At 52.6% G+C, this 22215-nt stretch overlaps 1 protein-coding gene across 3 annotated transcripts in view; it reads left to right on the top strand.

Annotated features, from left to right (window-relative positions):
- Positions 1-22215, top strand: part of LOC144717763 (protein FAM110B-like) — a 39009-nt gene that overhangs the window by 4222 nt on the left and 12572 nt on the right. For 2 of the 3 annotated variants that reach the window (XM_078593391.1, XM_078593390.1), the window contains 2 exons: positions 9522-10962; positions 20923-21054. In XM_078593391.1, coding sequence (XP_078449517.1) covers positions 9697-10962; positions 20923-21054 — 1398 coding nt within the window. In that variant the 5' untranslated portion in view covers positions 9522-9696. Of the gene's footprint in view, positions 1-4299; positions 4780-9521; positions 10963-20922; positions 21055-22215 lie in introns of those variants that run through there. The other variant, XM_078593392.1, reaches the window with a different exon arrangement.

Genomic DNA, 22215 nt, shown 5'->3' with positions numbered 1-22215 from the left:
TGACAGCAAAAACAATGAGGGCAGGAGTCGAATGAATGAAGCGATTGCCAGAGACAAAGAAATCCGAGCAAAAGTCGGTGAGCAAGACAGAGTGCAAAACGCTCGTTTCACGAGAGAGACAAAAGGAGAGGATGAGACCGGAGGGCAGATATAAGCGTGGGTCACGTGCCAGAGCTCTGCGGATATCGCAACATTAACGACGTCCACCGAGGAGCTTTGAAATCGATTCACCTGCCGGCGCAAGGTGAATTATTACATCGTGGGATCGCGCGAGGTGGTCGTGCTGGTGGTGCTGGTGGTGGATTGACCGTGGGAGCTGTGATTGGGTACCACGTGGGAGAGGTAGAGCACCGTGGCCTGTGGAGCAGTCGGCGCGATTGTGCTGGGGCCCACAGCCCTGAGGAGCACTGGGGCCCAGCTACGACAAGGGAGGGCAGATTCCACAGTGGATCCCATTTCATTCCTTGCCCTTGGGGCCCTTGCCAAGCACGCTGCTGTGGGTCTGTGCTTTAGAGGGAGTGTGAATTGGAGGCCGTGAGCCTGTGCTGTAGAGGGAGTGTGGATCAGAGGCCGTAGGTCTGTGCTGCAGAGTGAGTGTGATTCGGAGGTCGTGGGTCTGTGCTGTAGAGGGAGTCATTGCACTTTGTGATCTCACAAAGTGCAAAGAAATACAAACATTGTAACACATTTAACAAACATGCCATGTCGATTTTCGTCCCGTTAAGTGAAGGGCGGGTGGGGATGAATCGGTGGCCGAGCGCGCCATTGACCTGGGTTCGATCCCCGCTCACAGGCAAGCGATATTCTCCCTTGCTGATCATTGACCTCGCCCCGTTCTGCTGCATCAGCCCGCACAGACCGGCGCAGTGAAGTACGATCAACAACAGCTGAGAGGCGTGGGTGGGGGGAGGCCTTCGTCCAGCAGGGGGTTGGCATCGGCTGTTTAACAATGCACGGGCAAATCCATCCATCAAGGCCCCGATTGCCCCACTCCTGCCGCGATATAACAGGTTCAGACTTGAATCCATCACGTGCAATTGAGACTCTGCATCAGCAACGCGTTGCCACACGTTTACTGAACGCAGGGGAACCCCTTTCGTGGTGCTCCGTGGACCAGTTCACGGGCGCACGAACAAACCGGCTGGCTCAGTGGTAGAGGGCGAGGGGCTCGCAATCGGAGGATGTGAGCTCAGCCCATGATTCCTCCATCAGGTTAATTAAAAGTCAAAACGCAAGTCTGTGTGCTGCTGCTGCATCCACACCTCACCTCCCGGGGAGCGTGCAGTCATTCCGCTTGCTCCTACATCGAGCCTCCATGATGTTGATGACGATGGTGATGATAACGGTGACAACGATGATGGTCAGTATGACAATGGAAATGACGATGTTGGTGATGATAGTGATGATAATGACGACGATGGTGACGACATTAATGGGGACGGTGATGATAATGGGTACGATCGTGTTGATGATGATGATGATGGCGACGACGATGGTGATGGTGATGACGATGACGGTGGCCTTAGCACTGAGCTGCAGCGCACAACCAGGAATGCCGCGGACGTTTCCCTCCCCCGACTTGTGTCGAGGATGAAAACGGAAGTGAGGAATCGGGGACAGGATTATCGCGGATGTCTCTGGGCACCTGAAAACAGCCGCAGATACCCGAGCGAGCGCCAGGCAGCCATGCCGCAAGACACACGCCGCGGGCGTTGGCGCGGAGCCGGGTTCGGATTTTTGGGCAGGTGCCACTCCCAGAGGAGTCCACAACTCGTCCTCCGACTCGGCCCCTCGCCCCCTGTCGTGCATCACCGTCTTAAAAAACAAGTTAATACCTCAGTGGGCTTTGTCTGGTAAGATGGGGAGGGTTTAGTTGTATTTGTTTGGGTGATTTGCTTACCTTTATTGTACTTTGCACTCTTATAGTGTTTTTGTACTGTTTGTTGTTGTAACGGTCTTGCCCCGTACCCTTACTGGACATCTGTGAGAAAGAGCTTTATAGCTCATCGGATTGCTCCAGTACGACTAAATATTCTGATTCTGAATAAACGCTCGATTCCCGGCTGGTGTCGGGCTTGCGAAAAGCAAACAGCTTCTAGCTCAGCACTTTTTCCCCCCGCGAGGCTGCCTCCAGATCTGGACTTACGTGGCCGCTACCGAGAATACCAATCGTGACGAGCGGAGAGCGGCTCCTCTGCACCCCCCCCCCAGCCTTCCCCCCCTCCCTTCTCCCTTCCCCCTTCCTCGCCTCTTCATTTCTGACTTCATTCACCCCGGCCAGGCTCCTCGGCTGTAGAGTGAGCACCTCGCAGTTTTAAGGTTGCGAGTTCAAATTCTGGTTGGGGGTTGACTTTGGCCAATCGTCCCTCCAGGGTCGGTACAATCAGTACCACTACGTGGTGGGGGGGGGAAGTCAACAGTGGTTGTCCTACGGAGAGACTCGCCCCTACCATAGGAATGTGTAGTTTACGCAGCGAGCTCAGGGCTGTAGGCAGGGGTCGATCACCAACGGCCGCGCCTTGACCTTCACCAACAGTTGACAGCCCGTGTTGACTCCCGAGAGAAGGCTCGACCCCGTGGGAGCCATGTTGGATGTGCGATTTAGTCTTTTTTTTGCTTCAGCGTTGGGGGGGGGGGGGAAGAAGGCGTGAGGAGCAGCTGCAGTCACGCAAAAGACAAACACCCCCCATATAGCCACATAGGCTGTTAGGGCAAGTGCTGTTAGCGAGTAGCGCCTGTGAAGGGTGGGGAGGGGGGTGATGTGGCCAGCACCACGCCCAACCACACCTTTGTCTCTCCTTTGCTGATGTTCACACACCGCATCTGGTGCTGATTTGAGGCTGAGTCGAACTAGCGGAGGCCCCAGATATCCATCAGTGATGTTAGCCATGACCGGGAATCGAACTCGGGTTGCTGGGTTGGTAGTGCGCTGCGATCACGACTGCGCCTCCGTTCCCCGCACAGAAAGACACACGGACAGGCTCACCCACACGGATCACGGTGCCCTAGCGAGTGCGTTTCCATGACTACGCGATGTAAATTTCCCCCCTTGTGTCGCCGTGGCAATGGGCTCGGCCAGAGCTTCAATTCCATCAGGTTCAGTGACCCGGAACATATTTAGGCACCCAGCACACCACGTCCAGGATACCTTTCGTCGCTGCTGCCGTGGTTGTTGTTACCGCGTCCGGCACACTGCATCTATCATACCACTCAATTTGGCCGTGGCTATGGTGGGGGGTGGGGTTTGTAGGTTGCTTGAAGGTGTCGGTGTGCGCTGGCGGTTTTTCTAATGACATCGGTATTTTTGAGCACATTTCAGATCCCGAGATGTCCAGCCTCCCGAGTCAGCAGTCGCGTGGCGTGCCATTATTTGTTGGACAGTTTATTTTCGGATCCGTTGAGCGTTTTATATCTGGGCCGCGATGTGTGCGTGCGCATAACCCACGGTCGTGAGAGTGGCCGTCGCCCGCGGGCTGCACTGTTCACTCCACGCTGGGGACCCCCCTCGCGTCTCCGCGTGGCCACGGCAGGGGAGGTGTCGGCCGCGAGCTCGCGCGCCACGCGGAGAAGGAGAGCCGCCGTTTCCTCACCGATTCGTTCTCTTAGTTCAACAACGGTCATGATAGCATTCATCGCTTAATTTCTTTAGTTATGGGAAGTCGCACGCAGTTGTTCAATCGTGGCAGGGCTGCGTTGTAGCTTTGAAACCTTGTTTGTTATACCAGTGCCCCAATCGATGGTCCCGGAACACTCGACCCAGCCGCCCCCACGAGGTTACCAAGGACACACCACAGAGAGAGGTCACATGTCCACGCCGCTCATCGACACGTTGTTAGTGAGGCACCTGTTTCATGTTGTGTTTTATTGCTTTCCCACCGCAACGTGGCACCGACGTACCCTGCGCACTTTCAACATTTTCCCTGCACAGTATCCACGCTGCAGCCTGCACTCCCCCACCCACGAAAAGACCCTGGGGGATGGGGCTGGGGGTGCATGACCCGCACGTTAACAACCGCTGCGTTAAAATGACACTGAAGCAGCTGGGTTGAGTTGAACGCCGGGCGAATAACGGTGCACACGGACACACGGACAGGGGCGACGGCACCGCGCGGCAACGCATAAGCAACAACGCCATCAAGCTACGCCGTTGCCCGCGGCGTGAGCGAGTTGACCAGACGAGTGACCGGCTCGGAGCCAGCGCCGTAGTCGAGGGGTCCCGGGCTGCGGACGCGCGCTCAGCTGCGCGTCGCTGAGCGGGCCACGCCATTCCCGCCCACGCCGCGATAGCGCTCGGGCGGTGCTTCGCGGAGGCCAAGGACCGTCCGTGACCCCGGGGCGGCACCTGCTCATTCGACCGCTCGTTCTCCGCGGCGCGAGCGGCGCTCGTTGCGTGACGCTGCGTTCTCACGACGCGCCAGCCATCGGCGATTCGACGAGCATGGTTTGGTCTCTCGGTGCGCTGTGCTGCTTGCTGCCGCTGCCGCCGAGGGTAAAAGTAACAGCTTTTTGTTAATCCCATCTGCCGTTCGACGCGCGCCCAATCCCTTGGCCAATGGGGGGCGGCGACGCCGAACCGCTCAATAAACGACGGTTGGAGCCGTTGGAGAGATAAGGCGGCGGAGGAGGCGGCGGCGTGCGAACCGCGACCGTACTGCGCACGGTGAGGGGCGCCATCAGCTGCTGAACACCGTCTACGCGGAGAGGCTGCCACCTCCTCCTCCTCCTCGAAGTGCGAGCCCAACCGCTGCTGCGTTGGGGGCCCCTCGTCCGGCCCTGCCGGTACTATGCGCGCTGCGTCCTCCACGTCGGGCTCCGCCGCCCGGCGGGGGTCCGAGTGGAGCGGCCCCGGCTCGGCCAGGAGGGCAAACGTCGGCACGGGAGCGCGCGGCCGCCGTCGCCGCTGCCCATTGATTCGTTTTTTGTCGAGGCCGAGACACAAAGGCCTCCGCGCCCTGTCGCCGCTCCCCATTGAGCGAGGTTATTGCCTTCGTCGTACGGAAAATTGCGTGGGGATTTAGAGAATGCGTGGGGATGCGAGAGCACGGAGCACACCCCCCCCCCCCTCTGTGTTCCATGAGCTTTGTTCGTGGCCGCGCTCGCCACCGGGAAACCGTGCCGGATTTTTTGTTTTTTTTACAGGATAAAAAAAAATCCCTGCTTTTGCGTTGCGCCGGAGCACTCGCAGGAGGCCGCGTCTTATTATAGCGCGCGCCGCCCGCCCTGTACGGCTATAAATACACTGCCGGGCGCAGGCGCACGGCGGCACACCGCGCCGTCTCGCTCCTCTGCTCCGCGCGCTCGCAGCACAGGCGGTGTCAGCGACGGGCGTCGGTGCCGGCGGAACAGCGAGGCCTGGCTGTAAAATGGTGGGTGCGACGGCAGCCTCCCGCAGGTGTCACAGGAGACTGGCGAGAAAGAGAGATTGTTGTCGTGGCGGCGGTGGCGGCGGTGATGGGTGGGTGGGAGGGGAGCGCTTGAATGAGTGGGTTAGTGAGAGTGTGAGCGAGCGAGTGGGTGAGTAGAATGATGGGCGATTGCGTGAGTGGTGCTGTGCGATACGAGGAGGGATTTTGTCTGAAATGGAGGCGTGAGCTGTTGTGATGCAGATTTCCATGGCAGTGGAGAGGGAAGGTGGTTAGATTATGTACAGTGTGGGATCTGCTCCCAGGGTTAAGGGGTCAGGCGTTAAGCATTGCCTGGTTAAGCCAGAATGAGGCTGCTCCTGGCTGAAGCTTCATCGTGTTAATGGAGGTGGCTTTCAAACATGAAATCAACAGCCATGAGCAAGCCACTGCTGGAAGGAGACGTTTCCAAGCATACACCATCTCTTACAGCTGTGCGATGCAGCAGTCCACTTGGCTCCTGCACATGTGCTAATTTTATCGCTCCATCTGCGTTGACACGTTCGCTAAGCAGAGGGTGCCACGGAAAACCAGGAACCAGGGGAGGAAGCGGCTTGGCAGTGGCCTTTGCCTGCCCGTGTCTGGTTCCTCCCGTCCCTGTCGAGGGCGGGGGGGCTGCACAATGGCCTCATCTCTGGAGGTGGGATCCGGTTTCTTATCCGCACGTTGGCCCTGAGTCAGGTGTCTGGTTCACGGGGACGACGCGGGGGGGGGGGGGGAGCCCTGCCCCTTGGATCGGCCTGGACCACGTCGCGTTCGCAGTCGTAGAACCCGAGACGCCAGCGCCATGGTGTAACGGTCGGCACACCGATCCCTGCAATGCCGAGGTCACTGGTTCAATCTTCAATCTACCAGGGGCGGCAGTTAAAGCAAATAGTGCCCCTCCAATTAGCATGGCTACGTTACGGTGCGAAAGAAGTTCAATGTACAAGTTTCACAAATCTCCCCCGCTCCTCCCCCGCGCCTCACCTCCACCCAGCAGTGTAAACGGGTAGTTGCTTGGCAGATCACGTGTGGTGGGGGTAAAGTGTGGGTACTCCTTCCACCTCTTCCGAGGCGCCTGGCTGGCGTCCGCTCTGAGGAGGGCTTCCCCGTGGCTCTTTCGAGGCCACTCCAGCCGCAGTGTCGCCTTGCACCCCACGGCATCGCTTTGAGCTGAGGCCGCGAAAGGCAGAGGAGGCGGAGGTGAGAACGCAGAGGGACGCGAGCAGATCACAGCACAGGAGCGGCAGGAGGAGCAGCAGGGTGCGGCAGCGGCAGCATGGGCAGCAGGAGGAGCAGGGAGCAGCAGGGATAGCAGGAGCAACAGTGTCAGCAGGGAGCAGCAGAGGCAGGAAGGGCAGGAGGGAGCAGAAGGGGCATCAGGAGGATGTGATTGTTGCTCCTGTGCCTTGAACCCGGCGACCCGAGCTCAGTTTCCGCTCACGGCCAACATCGGTGATGAATGATATCTGCACCGGTCCTGGGCCTACCCTGGGTCAACTCGGCATTGGACCGGCAAAAGGGCTGTGTGCTTACGTTTGTTGTATTTGACTGCGTGTTGTGGAATGCCCCAGCTCTTACCTGGTGCCTGATGAAATAATTGAGTGTGCTGCCCGGTGTGTGTGTTTACACTTCTGTCGATTATTAACGGCACAGCAAATATTTGAATTACCCTGGCTACAGACACCGCCTTTGTTGTACACAAGGCCCTATGGTTGTAGTGAACCTCTTGCGTCTGTGTGTGTGTCTATGTGCGTGATCTGGTGAATGCTGCTCACTCAGAGGAGGGACTTTGTAGGATGAACGATGAGATTTATAAGGGGCACGGGGGGACCAATAAGGTCTGAATTGGTCTGTAATAAGGCAGGCACTGATAAGAGGTTGACAGGTATGATGTCGTTCGGGAAGCCTTCCAGGACAGTACTGTACTTGAAGAATGTACATCGGGCACAGATACAATGGGAGGCTGATCGATGCCCTGGTGCGGTCTTCGAGGGATGGCTCCCGATTAGTCAACCACGTTCTGTATGCCGACGATCTGGTGATTGCTGCTCACTCAGAGAAGGAGTTGTAGGCGCTGCTGTTGAATCTCGAGTGTGCCACAAAGAGGTGGGGCCTTACCATCAGCCCCACAAAACTAAGCACCTACTTGGGTATTTTGTCCCACCAAACACTCCACCCCCTCAGCTCCCCATTGGTGATGGAGCAGTTGTGGAGAGAGTGGAGAGTTTCCTATTCCTGGGCAGTGTGCTTATGACCGGCTCCGGTTTGACAGCAGAGGTCTCACTCCGAATCAGTCGGGTGGCATTGTTTTTTCATTCGCTGCGTAACGCTGTGTGGAAACTACATGGCCTGTCGCTCTACTATTCTTGTGAAACGTGGACCCCTCGAATGGAACATCTGCGCCGGTTAGAAACATTCATCCTGGCATGCCTACAATCCATCCTGGGTTTAACCAGGCTGAATTGTGAGCTCACAAAGCCTTGAAATATCTGGCTACAATCTGATCAGTGTGCTTCTCCGGCAGGCAAGGCTGCGCTGGCTGGGTCATGTAGCCCGCATGCCGAGCCACTGTATGCCGAAGCAGCTGCTAAATGGGCACTACCTGGGCTGGAGAAGAGATGCACTGATGTGGAGCTGAGTGGACTTGCCGACGACTAGTACCTGCGGTGTCAAGATCGGCGTCTATGGAGGAGGCTTGTGAAGAACGCTACTAGGTAGTTGCAGGCAGTCGCTCTCCAGCAACAGAGGGCAGAGCAGCGATGCTCACAACAACGATCGGAGTGCCAGGTGGCTAAAATACAGAACGTTGGCACAGTAGGGGGTACAGCTGGTGCATCTACCAGTCATTTCAGTCAGTCCCAAGACCTCCTATTAGCGAGCCTTCGACACTTCACATGGCTTTAAAGTGCACCTGGCCTGGCACAGGCGCCATGGTGGCGTCACCATTACTTTGTGGCGAATTGTGGGTATTGGCTTGTGGGGAGCAGAAGTAACGGTTAGCGCGCTGTGCTACGAACCCGGCGACCCGAGTTCGATTCCAGCTCATGGCCAACACCGCTGACGATTATCTGAACCGGTCTTGGGCCTTCCCTAGGTTGACTCAGCTACAAATGAGTACCTGGTGCAGTGTGTAAACATTGCCATTAGGGAGATAAAGGTGGCCGGGCGTGGTGCTGGCCACCCACCCCCTCGTGTGCCGTGCCGAACTTCATAGGTGATCGCTTAACAGCACTTACCCCAACAGTCTGTTAAGGCTATACGGGAGATATTTGTCTTTATTTATGTGTCTGTGTGACTATGAGTGTTTGTGGAGAGCGGTGGTGTCGCGGTTAGCTTGCCGCGCTACAAACCCAACTGCCCGAGTTCCAATTCCCGTTCACGGCCACCAACTCGTGACGATTATCTGAACCAGTTCTGGGCCTCCTCTAGGAGGCGCAGTGGTTATTTCAGCGCATTATGAAGAACCCAGCGACCCGAATTCGATTCCCGCTCATGGCTAACACCGGTTATGAATATCTAGGGCCTCCACTGGGTCGACTCAGCCTCAAATTAGTATCTAGTGGGGTGTGTAAACGTTGCCACTAGGGAGACCAAGGCGGCCGGGCGTCGTGTTGGCCACCCACGCCCTCGTGCGCCTTACCGGCCTTCATAGGTGCTCGCTAACAGCATATTGAGGATCTTTGGTAGTGATGGAATTGGCTGCGTACTCTATTCAAGAGAGAAATAGATAAGCAGACAATGTCTTTTATCTTCGATACATCTCTCCACATAAACATGAAGGGATATCTTACGCAGCCCACCCCCGCCGTCCCCACGGCTTTCTCGGAGTGCATAATGTAAGCAGCGTTGATTCATTATGGGCAAATTCTCTTGAGGTTTTAATAACGCGTTCACATGAGCAACAGTCAGCATGTCAAAGGTCAAAGTGATTTTCTGCTCAAATGAGTAACGATGCGGTGCTCCTGTCGGTGATGGAAATTCCACATTCATGTGGCGGAGGCAACTTAATCCGTTGGACAACCACCGTTTGTTCACATTGTTATACAAACGCCGCAGCACCGTCGCTTTGGTCTCTTGGTGCGACTTGCTGGGGTCTCTGTTTGTGTGACTCGCTGGTCTCTCCGTTGTGCGCAGGCGCTAGAAGCCACTCGCTAATCGCCACCACCGCTCGCGGAGGAGGAGCAGCCGCCCATGGCCGTGATGGCAGCACGGGGAGCGGTGCGGAATTAGCGCCCCCCCCCCACCGGTCACTCAGCGGCCCCTCAACGACACGGAGCCGGAGAAAAACTCGCGCAAGCTCCCAGGCGCCATGGACCCCGCGCTGCCGTTGCGCATTCTTAACAAGGGGCCCGACTACTTCCGGCGTCCGGCCGACGAGCCGAGCAAAGCGCGCGTGAGCGCCGTGGAGCGGCTGGAGGCCGACAAGGCCAAGTACGTGAAGAGCAAGGAGGTGGTGAGCACCAAGCAGCAGCCCATCAAGCCGTGCGCGCCGGCGCGCCCACCGCTCTGCACGGCCGTGCGCCGCACCCATTCGCCGGCCCGCACCGGCGGGCAGGGACCGTCGACGGCGACTGCGTGCGGCGGCGGCCCTTGCGCCCTCGAGGCCCTCAACAATGCGCTCAACGCCGCGCTGCTGCTGCACCACGCCGACGGCGTGGACGGGGTCGGCTCGCGCGATGCCGCGGAGCGCCGCGCCAGGGACCCGGCCGGAGCGCCGACGTCGTTCCACTACAGCATGTGCGACCTGGCGGACGCATCGCGGGCCGGGCCAGGCCTCGCCGGGTTATCCTCGTCGCCGCGAGGGGGGGCGGCCGCCAGCATGATCGACGTGTTCAGCGCGGCGGCGGCGTGCTCCGGCGCCGGCGACGGGGTGAGGTGGGACGCGTCGATCGGCGCGCGGGCGACGGAACTCGGGCCGCGGTCGCAGCCCGGCGCGGGCCACCACCGCGACGGCGCCGTCGCCAGGCCACTGAGCGAGACGGCCTTCATGGGCCACATGGAGTGGCCGCGCGTGCTCTACGGCGGCGGGCAGCAGGATGCCAAGGACAAGGGTGGGCCGGCGACGCAAGCCGGCGCCGTCGGCGCGCAGGTCGGGTGTTCGCAGGCTGCGGCGGTCGCCCCGTCGCAGTGTCGCGTCACCCAGGCGAGGTCGTCCCAGTCGCACGGCACCGGCCTCACGCAGCGGCCACCTCCTCCCGCGCACGCGGGGCACCAGCCGCAGGCCGCCCACGCCGGTTACCCCGGCCACGGGGCGCCGCCCCCACACCCTCCTGCGTTCCCTTCCTACGCCTCCCCATGCCACGCGCCCCACGGCTACGCCGCGCCGGCGTCGCAGTTCGGCCTCGCGCCGGCACCAGAGCTCGCGGCGCCGGGCCCGGTGAATCAAGGCGGCGCCACGGAGAGAGGCGACGGGGCGCTCGGCGCGAAGCTGTGGGCGCGCGCCGGCGCGCTAGAGGCTTACCGCCGCTGGTGCGCCGAGTCGGTGCGCTCGCACCCCAACGGGGAGCAGCGCGGCGGTGGCGGTGGCGGCAGCCCCCTGGGGGGCGGCATCAACGTGGTACGGCGCCTCTTCCAGGTGAGAGCTTCCCCCACACAGAGGTTCGTAGACTCGCATGGAGACCCACAGAGGGTCACAGTGGCTAGGAGATGTTAACTACCTCGCCCGGTATGCAGGAGGTCGTAGGTTGAACCCGACCCTGACGCCTGCTCTATATTTGGAGTTTGCATGTCTCTCTCCCCACGGTTGCGTGGATTTTTCCCCGAGTCCTCCACATTTAGAATCAACATCACGCGTTTAGAGTATTTGTTGAGCGATCATTTGTGGGCAAGTCGTTTCTGAAAAAGAGCTATATTGTTCTGTTGTATCTATGCCCTGTTTTCCGTTATTAATATTAAGAATAATTAAGAAAAAATATATATATTTTTTTATTATATCTATATATACTTTTTTTAAATTAAATAATGAAAACAACCCACTACAAGCACACCAGGAATCTGTGAAACGGCCATTTAACTGGTAAGAAGTCGGTCACAAAAAGGTCATAGACATCCAGATGGACAAAAAGATGTATAGACTGGCCTCCCAAGACATCTGGAGATGTACAGATAAGGTGCAGAGTAAATAACGGTTGAAACTTCGCGTTTTCTTAACGTTTTCCTTACCGAAAAGTAGAAACTTAACAAAGATAATTAACCAACAAACAATAATATTTTTATTATTAGTATATGTTTCCTACCTACACGACCTTCCTAAAAACTAAAGAGTACGAATTCCAGAAATCTTAAGTGGAAACATAGTTACACTTAACCTCAGGACATTAAAATATAACTCAGAATAAAACACCAATCTCTGGAGAACTAAACTTGGCGAAGCCCCAAATTAATAATGTGATGAGGATCATTACGAATATTCATTAAACATAGACGAATGATAACCACGATACTAAGACCGAAGGAACTCATAAAATATAATTCAAGAATAAATGTAACACACAGGACCACATAAATGTATTACAAACATCTCCTCAGCCACCTTTGTCTTCCAGCGGGGTCTGGCAAGCAAGGAGGGAGCAAAAAGGTCACAAGGGGGGGGGGTTTGTGCTGACATTGTTTGTTTTCTCTCGCAAGAGACGCGGAGAGAGGAGAGGGTGCTCACGTTTTGAGTTAGACACGGCCGTCTTTGTCTCCCCGCAGCACAAACAGATGGCCCATGAATGCTTGGAGGGTTAGGAAAGGTCGCGAGGAGGAGTCGCGGGGGTGTCTGCTTCTTCTCGCTCTGTTTTTAGTTGCCCGCTCGCAAGGAATGCGTAGAGGGGAGTCATGTTTTGAGTTAGGCACGGGCGCAGACAGCGAACAGTCAGTCTGGGTTGAGTCGTGCTCAGTCTCGCAACTCGGCTTGCGACGCGGTGTTGCGACGGGGCTCGCAAGAGAGGTGTGGCAGTCGTGCCTCAAGGAGAGATGGGACGACGAGACGTCGTTAAAGTGACAGTCTGAGAGCAGTCTGGGTCGAGTCGTGCTCGGTCTCGCAACTCGGCTTGCGACGCAGCGTTGCGACAGGGCTCGCAAGAGAGCGGGGGCAGATCGTGCCTCGAGAAGTGATGGAACGAGGAGGGGTCGTTCGAGTCGCAGAAGTCTGAGTTCAACCTGGGTCGGGGCTGGGTTTCAGCCGTGCTCCGGCTGGCGGAGCGTCGTGAGGAAACGAAACACCGATGCCGATAGCAGGTGTCGCTTCTCGCAGAACGAAGTTAAGTGCGAGTGAAGCTGGCAGCTGCACGAACAAGGGAAGCACGGAGCAGAGAGAGTGACGAGCGACGACAAGCAATCAACCTGTAAAAGGGCGGAGATCGCCAAGCGTCGACCAAGCGAGCAAAGCAGAGAGCGCGAAGCAGTGGAGAAAGCCTGGTCAAACGGCTGTGAGGAAGAGGACAGCGCCATCGAATGCGCCGTGTGTCTAATACACACCCAGATCAACCAGCATCAACCAAAACCGACTCGTCATCCCGCAGTGGAGAAAGAGAGTCAAAGTCTTCCGAACGGGCGCCACCGGGCGCCACCGAACGCCACCGGGCGCCACCGAGCGCCACCGGGCGCCACCGGGCGCCACCGGGCGCCACCAAGCGCCACCGAGCGCCACCGGGCGCCACCGAGCGCCACGAGCGTCTTCAAGGACAGCATCGTGCCAACTCGTCATCTAGCAGTAGAGGGAGAGAGAGCGCAAGAGCAGCACGACTCGGACGTCACCGGGCGTCACCGAGCGTCGTGCCAACTCGTCATCTAGCAGTAGAGGGAGAGAGAGCGCAAGAGCAGCACGACTCGGACGTCACCGGGCGTCACCGAGCGTCGTGCCAACTCGTCGTCCAGCAGTGGAGAGAGAGAGAGCGCACAAGCCGAGACACGCCGAGCGAGGGAGCAGCAGGAGCAGAGCGGCGGCCACGCCCAACCCAGAGAAAACTTCTGGCCGCTGTTCGTATCCTCCCACACCACACAAGCTAACGACACAACTCCCGGCTCTAAGAATTATTTAATATTACAGGGGGACAACGCACACACAGCACGCACACGAATAAGAAAAAATTGTCATTGCGTTTCAAAAAGGGTTGCCATTTCGAGGTGGTGCGTTCAATATCAACAGATCGTGCAAAGCAGTTGCTGTCGTCGAGTTACATGAATAAGAAATGTTTTAGTCATTCATTTTCGTTAACTGCATAATCACGCCAATGAAGAAGTATTTTTAGTCATAATCTTGTCCATTAATTTATTGACATATACTTGCTTTCGGATAAGAGAGTGTCATGTGCTTGTTTAGAATAAAATTGCTTAACACCAACTGTTCGAGTGCTTCTTTCCAAGTCCATGCAAAACTATCTTATTCTTGATAACTGTATCCTGCGATGAGATATGAAAATGGAGACCTAAAATATCATAACACACACTAAGATAATCGGTAAACGTTTAATCGATGATAATCGTATTATCCTGATTGATATAACAATGGATAAACGAAGCTAAGCCTAATTATCATAACTGCTCACAGTAACATAATCGCAAGCATCCGCATAAATTACTACGCTTATCTCCGCGATTATCATAATTTATGCATATAATTACACACATCATAATTTATGCATGTTAATACACACATTAACATAATTAATGCGATTTGCGCATTTTTCGGAAAATTATTAATTTTTATTATTTTCATCAAAATTTCATAACCCGACATATACAACATAATGGGTGGCGTCGTCCGGGATCTCTCGCAGACAGTGTTTTGCATGGATGATCGAATGAATCACTACGTGTTAACCAGAATATCGGGATCGAACATTGCATGGGATTGTAAACGGGCGTAAAACAAAAAAAAACGCCCTCTAAGGTTAAAACCCAGAATAGCATGTTGAAACAGAGACAGTGGAATTAAGATAATATCGTATCAAACCGATTGCATCCTGTGATAAATGGTGTTAGAGGTACGCACTCTGAATCGGAAAATTACAGAATAGCTCGAGTCAAACTGACCACACTCTGTGAGATAATTGTTTTATATGCACTCTGAAAGGAAAGGTCAAAGTAACTCCTGCCACTTGAGATGATAGGATTAAGAATAATTTTTGAATGGATTACGGAATACTGGGAGCTCGTATTAAAACGTACCAACCGATCTGTTACAAAGCAGTACAGTCAGAGAGACATATGGGAAGGGAGCTGTATCGATAACACGAACACACCTCGGGGGAAACTAATTGACTGGATAAAATGTAACGAAGGCGAACACGATGCAAAAGCTGCAGAGAAGGCAGGACAGGACTCATTTCTTTTCACACAGGCATACAGACAGGGATTGTGGAATGAAGAAAAATTCGGAAAGGAAACAGAAGAGAAATCGTCTCTAATAAACGAGGAAAAATGTCCTCACACCATCGTAAGGGCGGAGAAATCAGTGCTCGCGACACCAGCGAAACTCACAGACGTTGATCCACAGAATAAATATGGAAGTAACAGTAAATCACACTCTTGGGTACGTGGACAGAGTCCAGGGACTGATCGCAAAAAAATTATGGATATCGAACAAAAAATCCTTGACAAAGGGAAACCCTCACAATTCGAGAGAAGGGAGGGAGAGATACATATGCAAACAAAAACATGTGAGACTGACAACTTCACAGATAGATGGAGGCAAAATGTTAAAGTAAAGTCGACTGGACATGCTCCACTAAGGGCAGAGGCAAAAACTGAAGGGAAATGGCAACACGAGCGACACAGCACTGGGCGCGCACACAAAAAATGCACGCCGCTGAAACACGAGCGACACAGCACAGACCAAAGTGACAGATTGCCTGATGATAACTTGTTTTATGATGACGCTGATGGCGATCAACTTTCGGAATACTTATTCAACAGTAAAACCCTTAAATTGATGGACAAGGCTCTAGTCAGAATTCCCGATTTTGACCCACACAATCAGTCTATGGATATACACACACATATCGCAACAGTAGAAGAGGAGGCAATGATTAGAGGGCTGAGGAGACGGGATGAAAAAGCGAGTTTGTTGAAACGGAGCTTACATAAAGAATCTATCCCATGGGTAAATTCACTACCACACAAGGTTAGAAATGATTTTAAACAACTGAGCCTGGCAGTGATTCGGAAGTTTGGAGAATATTCGACACTCACTGAGGGGTTTTATGCTGTAAAATCGATGACCCAGGGCATGGACCAAGACCCACGTGACTACCTTTTACAATTTAAAAGAGCGTATTACGCAGGCGATGTGAATCAATACCACGAAGGAGATAAAATGTTCAAAATTATGTTTTTTGAATCCTTGAGCCCAGAGATTACCGAAAGGGTGAGAATGGTTTTGAATCCAGAAACCGCATCCTTACGCCGCATAGAGAGCAAGGCGTACATGGCATGGTTATACAGAGCTAAGAATCATAATTCGGGTCCAGAACACAGGGAGAGGGATAAGGAACCCAGCCTCTCAGAGAAAAAAAAATTCACCGAGCAGTCCCACAATGCAGGGAGGAGGAGCAAAGACGCACGCACACATGGCAAAATAACCCAGAGAGAGGGGGGCACGAGAATGAGAGCGGTACAAAGGCGAACATTCAGGAGAATCGCAGGGGGAGGTTCAGAGCAGAACCATATCAACACCCCATGCCACGACACACGCAAGGTCGAAATTACACACAAAGATGGCGAGATAACCATCCAGCGAGAAGGTGGTACACAGACTACAGAGGTACGGAGGCGAACATTCAGGAGAATCGCAGAATGTGGAGACCAAGGGCAGAATCATATCAACACCCCATGCCCCGACATACGCAAGGTCAAAATTTCCCACAAAAATGGCAAAGTAACGATCCAGGAAAAATTTGGCACCCAAATGGGAGTAACACTGGGCCAAAAATGTACAAGAATCGCAGGATGGGAGGTCAAACACAATCGGTCCAATTCCGACCAATTTCTCCACCGGCTATACCAGGAGGGAATAGAGGAATAACACAGAATGCGGTCCAAATACGTGATGAACCACCCACAGTGATTGAGAGCGAGCAGCCCATACGCGCCACGCACGCTGAAGTTTTGTTAAATCCTGGCCTCATTGGGAAATACAAGCAGGCTGCAAGTGACAGGGCGGGCAAATACCACCACAACCGGGAAACATCAAATGCATACGATGCGGTAAGAAACGCGGACAGTGCTCCCGTAAATGACGCGCAAATCGAATGCAAGGACAGGGCTAAATTGAAGTGTGATCGGACAGTAGATAACAGACAGCAGAGACAGAGAGGAAAACCAGAGCGCACAGGGAAAACAGTGCCACGCGTCGCAAAAGAGAGCGATAATAGTGCAGGGAGAGGGAACACAGAGACCCACCCTGGGAAGTACAGGCGTGAGCCCCTGAATGGAAAATATCCAAATGAAACAAAAATTAATGTGGATCGGAGTGCTGAAATGGAGACGAATGTCCATGACGTATCGGGAATGGTGTTGAAATCTAACACACTCGTAAAAACAAAGAGGACAACATTACGAGGCACAGAATTAAATCGACACACTGACTCGGCAAATGTGCATGTAATCGCAGAGAGAGCGAATGCCACGAACCAAGTGTCAAAGTGGGTTGTGTGCGCGAAATCTGATTATGTGCAGCACAATTTTTCACCACACACTCCCACGACGCGAGAGAGTGAGAGATGAAACTACAAAAACGAACCCGAAAACCGTGATCGAATTATCAAAGTGATAAGTGGTAAACCAGGCAACATGAGGAAGGTAACGCATAAATGCGTTCGAAACCGCTACCTAGCGTTTCCCAGGATTTAACAAAAACAAAAATTAATATTCGTCGGAGTTATGATATATGAGAACCTATGTAATTGGGGATATCGATGTCTAACGTGTTGTTATTTTCTTTGCTTAATTCAAATGTAACCATGTTAAGCAAAAACAAAAATGAATATTCGTCGGAGTTATGATGTATGAGAACCATGTAACTAGTGATATTGATGTTTAACGTGTTGTTATTTTCTTTGCTTAATTCAAATGTAACCATGTTAAGCAAAAACAAAAATGAATATTCGTCGGAGTTATGATGTATGAGAACCGATGTAAAGCATTATCGATGTTTAACGTGTTGTTATTTTCTTTGCTTATTTCAAATGTAACCAGGTTAAGATCGTAATACGTGCACGCGCGTCGTAAGAAATAACCGCCGAGAGTAAGGGCGGCTGATGGATTTATAACAAAAAAAAACAGGGCAATTACTTTGTTTAAAAATTTGCCAGTGGCCGAATCAACCACTGATAATTTTTAAAAGGGCGGATTGTTATATCTATGCCCTGTTTTCCGTTATTAATATTAAGAATAATTAAAAAAAAATATTATATCTATATATATATATTTTTTTTTTATTAAATAATGAAAACAACCCACTACAAGCACACCAGGAATCTGTGAAACGGCCATTAAACTGGTAAGAAGTCGGTCACAAGAGAGGTCAGAGACATCCAGATGGACAAAGATCGATGACCTGAACTCCCAAAACATCTTGAGATGCACGGAGGGGGTGCAGAGCAGAGTAAAGGATAATAACGGTTGCCACTCGCGTTTTCTTAACGTTTTCCTAACCGAAAAGTAGAAACTTAACAAATAGAATTAACCAACAAACCATAAGTTTTTTTTAGTAATTATCTTATATTACTCGTATTCACCGCATACATATTATTTAGAATTATATGTTTCCTATCTACATGACATTCCGAAAAACTAAAGAGTACGAATTCCAGGAAGCTTAAGTGGAAACATAGTTACATTTAACCTCAGGACATTAAAATATAACTCAGAATAAAACACCAATCTCTGGAGAACTAAACTTGGCGAAGCCCCAAAATAATAATGTGACGAGGATCATTACGAATATTCATTAAACATAGACGAATGATAACCACGATACTAAGACCGAAGGAACTCATAAAATATAATTCAAGAATAAATGTAACACACAGGACCACATAAATGTATTACAAACATCTCCTCAGCCACCTTTGTCTTCCAGCGGGGTCTGGCAAGCAAGGAGGGAGCAAAAAGGTCACAAGGGGGGGGGGGTTTGTGCTGACATTGCTTGTTTTCTCTCGCAAGAGACGCGGAGAGAGGAGAGGGTGCTCACGTTTTGAGTTAAACACGGCCGTCTTTGTCTCCCCGCAGCACAAACAGATGGCCCATGAATGCTTGGAGGGTTAGGAAAGGTCGCGAGGAGGAGTCGCGGGGGTGTCTGCTTTTTCTCGCTTTGTTTGTGTTTTGTTGCCCGCTCGCAAGAAATGCGCAGAGGGGAGTCACGTTTTGAGTTAGGCACGGGCGCACACAGCGAACAGTCAGTCTGGGTCGAGTCGTGCTCGGTCTCGCAACTCGGCTTGCGACGCAGCGTTGCGACAGGGCTCGCAAGAGAGCGGGGGCAGATTGTGCCTCGAGAAGTGATGGAACGAGGAGGGGTCGTTCGAGTCGCAGAAGTCTGAGTTCAACCTGGGTCGGGGCTGGGTTTCAGCCGTGCTCTGGCTGGCGGAGCATCGTGAGGAAACGAAACACCGATGCCGATAGCAGGTGTCGCTTCTCGCAGAACGAAGTTAAGTGCGAGTGAAGCTGGCAGCTGCACGAACAAGGGAAGCACGGAGCAGAGAGAGTGACGAGCGACGACAAGCAATCAACCTGTAAAAGGGCGGAGATCGCCAAGCGTCGACCAAGCGAGCAAAGCAGAGAGCGCAAAGCAGTGGAGAAAGCCTGGTCAAACGGCTGTGAGGAAGAGGACAGCGCCATCGAATGTGCCGTGTGTCTAATACACACCCAGATCAACCAGCATCAACCAAAACCGACTCGTCATCCCGCAGTGGAGAAAGAGAGTCAAAGTCTTCCGAACGAGCGCCACCGAGCGCCACCGGGCGCCACCGGGCGCCACCGAGCGCCACCGGGCGCCACCGAGCGCCACCGAGCGTCGTGCCAACTCGTCATCCAGCAGTGGAGAGAGAGAGAGCGCAAGAGCAGCACGACTCGGACGTCACCGGGCGTCACCGAGCATCGTGCCAACTCGTCATCCAGCAGTGGAGAGAGAGAGCGCAAGAGCAGCACGACTCGGACGTCACCGAGCGTCACCGAGCGTCGTGCCAACTCGTGATCCAGCAGTGGAGAGAGAGAGAGCGCAAGAGCAGCACGACTCGGACGTCACCGGGCGTCACCGAGCGTCGTGCCAACTCGTCATCTAGCAGTAGAGGTAGAGAGAGCGCAAGAGCAGCACGACTCGGACGTCACCGGGCGTCACCGAGCGTCGTGCCAACTCGTCATCCAGCAGTGGAGGGAGAGAGAGCGCACAAGCAGAGACACGCAGGGGCTCGCGGCGGCCACGCCCAACCCAGAGAAAACTTCTGGCCGCTGTTTGTATCCTCCTACACCACACAAGCTAACGACACAATTAATATTACGAGGGGACAACACACACACAGCACGCACACGAATAAGACTTAAAAAAAAAAATTATCTTTGCGTTTCAAAAAGGGTTGCCTTTTCGAGGTGGTGCGTTCAATATCAACTGATCGTGCAAAGCAGTTGCTGCCGTCGAGTTACGTGAATAAGAAATGTTTTAGTCATTCATTTTCGTTAACTGCATAATTTCGCCAATGAAGAAGTATTTTTAGTCATTCATTTTCGTTAATTGCATAATCTTGCCCATTAATTTATTGACGTATACCTGCTTTCGCATAAGAGAGTGTCATGTGCTTGTTTAGAATTAAAATTGCTTAACACCACCTGTTCGAGTGCTTCTTTCCAAGTCCATGCAAAACTATCTTATTCTTGATAACTGTATCCTGCGATGAGATATGAAAATGGAGACCTAAAATATCATAACGCACACTAAGATAATCGGTAAACGTTTAATCGATGATAATCGTATTATCCTGATTGATATAACAATGGATAAACGAAGCTAAGCCTAATTATCATAACTGCTCACAGTAACATAATCGCAAGCATCCGCATAAATTACTACGCTTATCTCCGCGATTATCATAATTTATGCATATAATTACACACATTATCATAATTTATGCATGTTAATACACACATTAACATAATTAATGCGATTTGCGCATTTTTCGGAAAATTATGAATTTTTATTATTTTCATCAAAATTTCATAACCCGACACATACAACAGTTCAGTGGGCCTGGATTTGATTCCTGATCCGGGCGGTTCTCCGTTTGGGTGATCTTTCCCTTTTCCGCGTGGGTTTCCTCCGGGTTTCCTGCTTTTCTCGTATAGATAAAACGAAAAAAATGCAATGCAAGCATCTCATTGGAGCAGGATCCTCCTGAATAATATTTTTCGGGTAAATAAGTAAAATCACCAAAGCCTGCCTTGTCCAATCCCCACCGACTGTGCTCTGCTGCCATTACCACACCGTCACGCGATTGCCGAACCACTGTGACGACGCGCTCGCCCCGTCTGTGACGCGCTCCCCGCGCCCCCCCCACGTCAGATGCTGGAGACCACGGAGCAGCAGATGTCTGCGGCGGCCAGCATGGCGCGCTTCTCGAACGGGGAGCCGCGCTGCGAGGCGGCGCCGCCCGGCGTGTCCCTCGAAGGCCTCCTGTCACCCGACTCCACGCAGGTACGGGGCACAGAACCAAACGTCGGTTATCGTGGTGCCAACCGACGTGTGGCGGCACGAGCCGCGAGCACGTCGCAGAGCTGTGCGCCACGACCCGCGGCAACCTCCCCAGCGGACATTAGACCCTTGTTTCTAAACTATTTAAACTAAACTATTTTATTGTATTTGTTTACTTAAAACTTTCATGACGGCAGGAATTAATATTCTTTGGTTCTTTCGGTAAAGTCACGTAGATATAAAAATAAAAATAAAGTGAATAAAAAAACATTAATATAGAGTGTAGCCTGGTTATTTACCTTGGTGAGTGTACTGGCAGTCTATAATGTAGACTGTAGCCTGGTTTTTAAGCTTGGTATTGGCATTCTATAATGTACATGTAGCAATGGTTATACAACTGAGTGAGTGTACTGCCAGTCTATAATGTAGACTGTAGCCTGGTTCGTAACCTGAGTGAGCATAACGGCAGTCTATAATGTAGACTTATTCTTGGTTCTTTCCGGAATGAAAAATGTAATTAAAGTAATAATGGTAAAATAATAAGGTAAAAAAAACACGACGTTTCGATCACAACACAAGCGACCGTCTTCAGGAGGAAAGAGGGAGATGGTCGCCTAAGGCAACCGCTGATAAAGGTTTCAAAGATGGGCGTGGCACAAGAGCAAAAGCTCCTGAGCTGCAACGAAGTGGGCGGGGCAGACAGCACCAATGTGAAGCACAATTTAATTTTACCAGGTAAGGCCGCACTGAGCTCCGTAGCTGTTTTCATAAAGCGACCTGACTACAAATGATAGCTCAACGAAATTTATACGAGCCAAATACTCTAAACGCACGTTGATTCTAAATATGAAGGGAAAAACCGGGGGACCCCGAGAAAAATCCAGGCGACCGTGGGGAGAACCTATAGACTCCATATATCGAGGCGTCGGGGTCGATCTCGAACCCATGACCTCCTTGATACCAGCTGAGGTAGTTCACGTCGCGCCACCATGGCACCCTCAATCGGGAGCATAAATAATGGTCAAAATTACCTGGATTGGTGAGATTTTCCTGGATGAATGAGCAACATCATTACAGCTGTACCTTACACTGAGCGTGTCGGTGGTGCATCTGTCGGTTAACCTGGGTCTGTTTCGTGCCCTGCCAGTAACGAGCCTTCCACAC

This window comes from Lampetra planeri, chromosome 4 (assembly GCF_965212315.1).
Source record: "Lampetra planeri chromosome 4, kcLamPlan1.2.h2, whole genome shotgun sequence".
NCBI lineage: Eukaryota > Metazoa > Chordata > Hyperoartia > Petromyzontiformes > Petromyzontidae > Lampetra > Lampetra planeri.
This window is presented reverse-complemented; position numbering and strand designations above follow the sequence as displayed.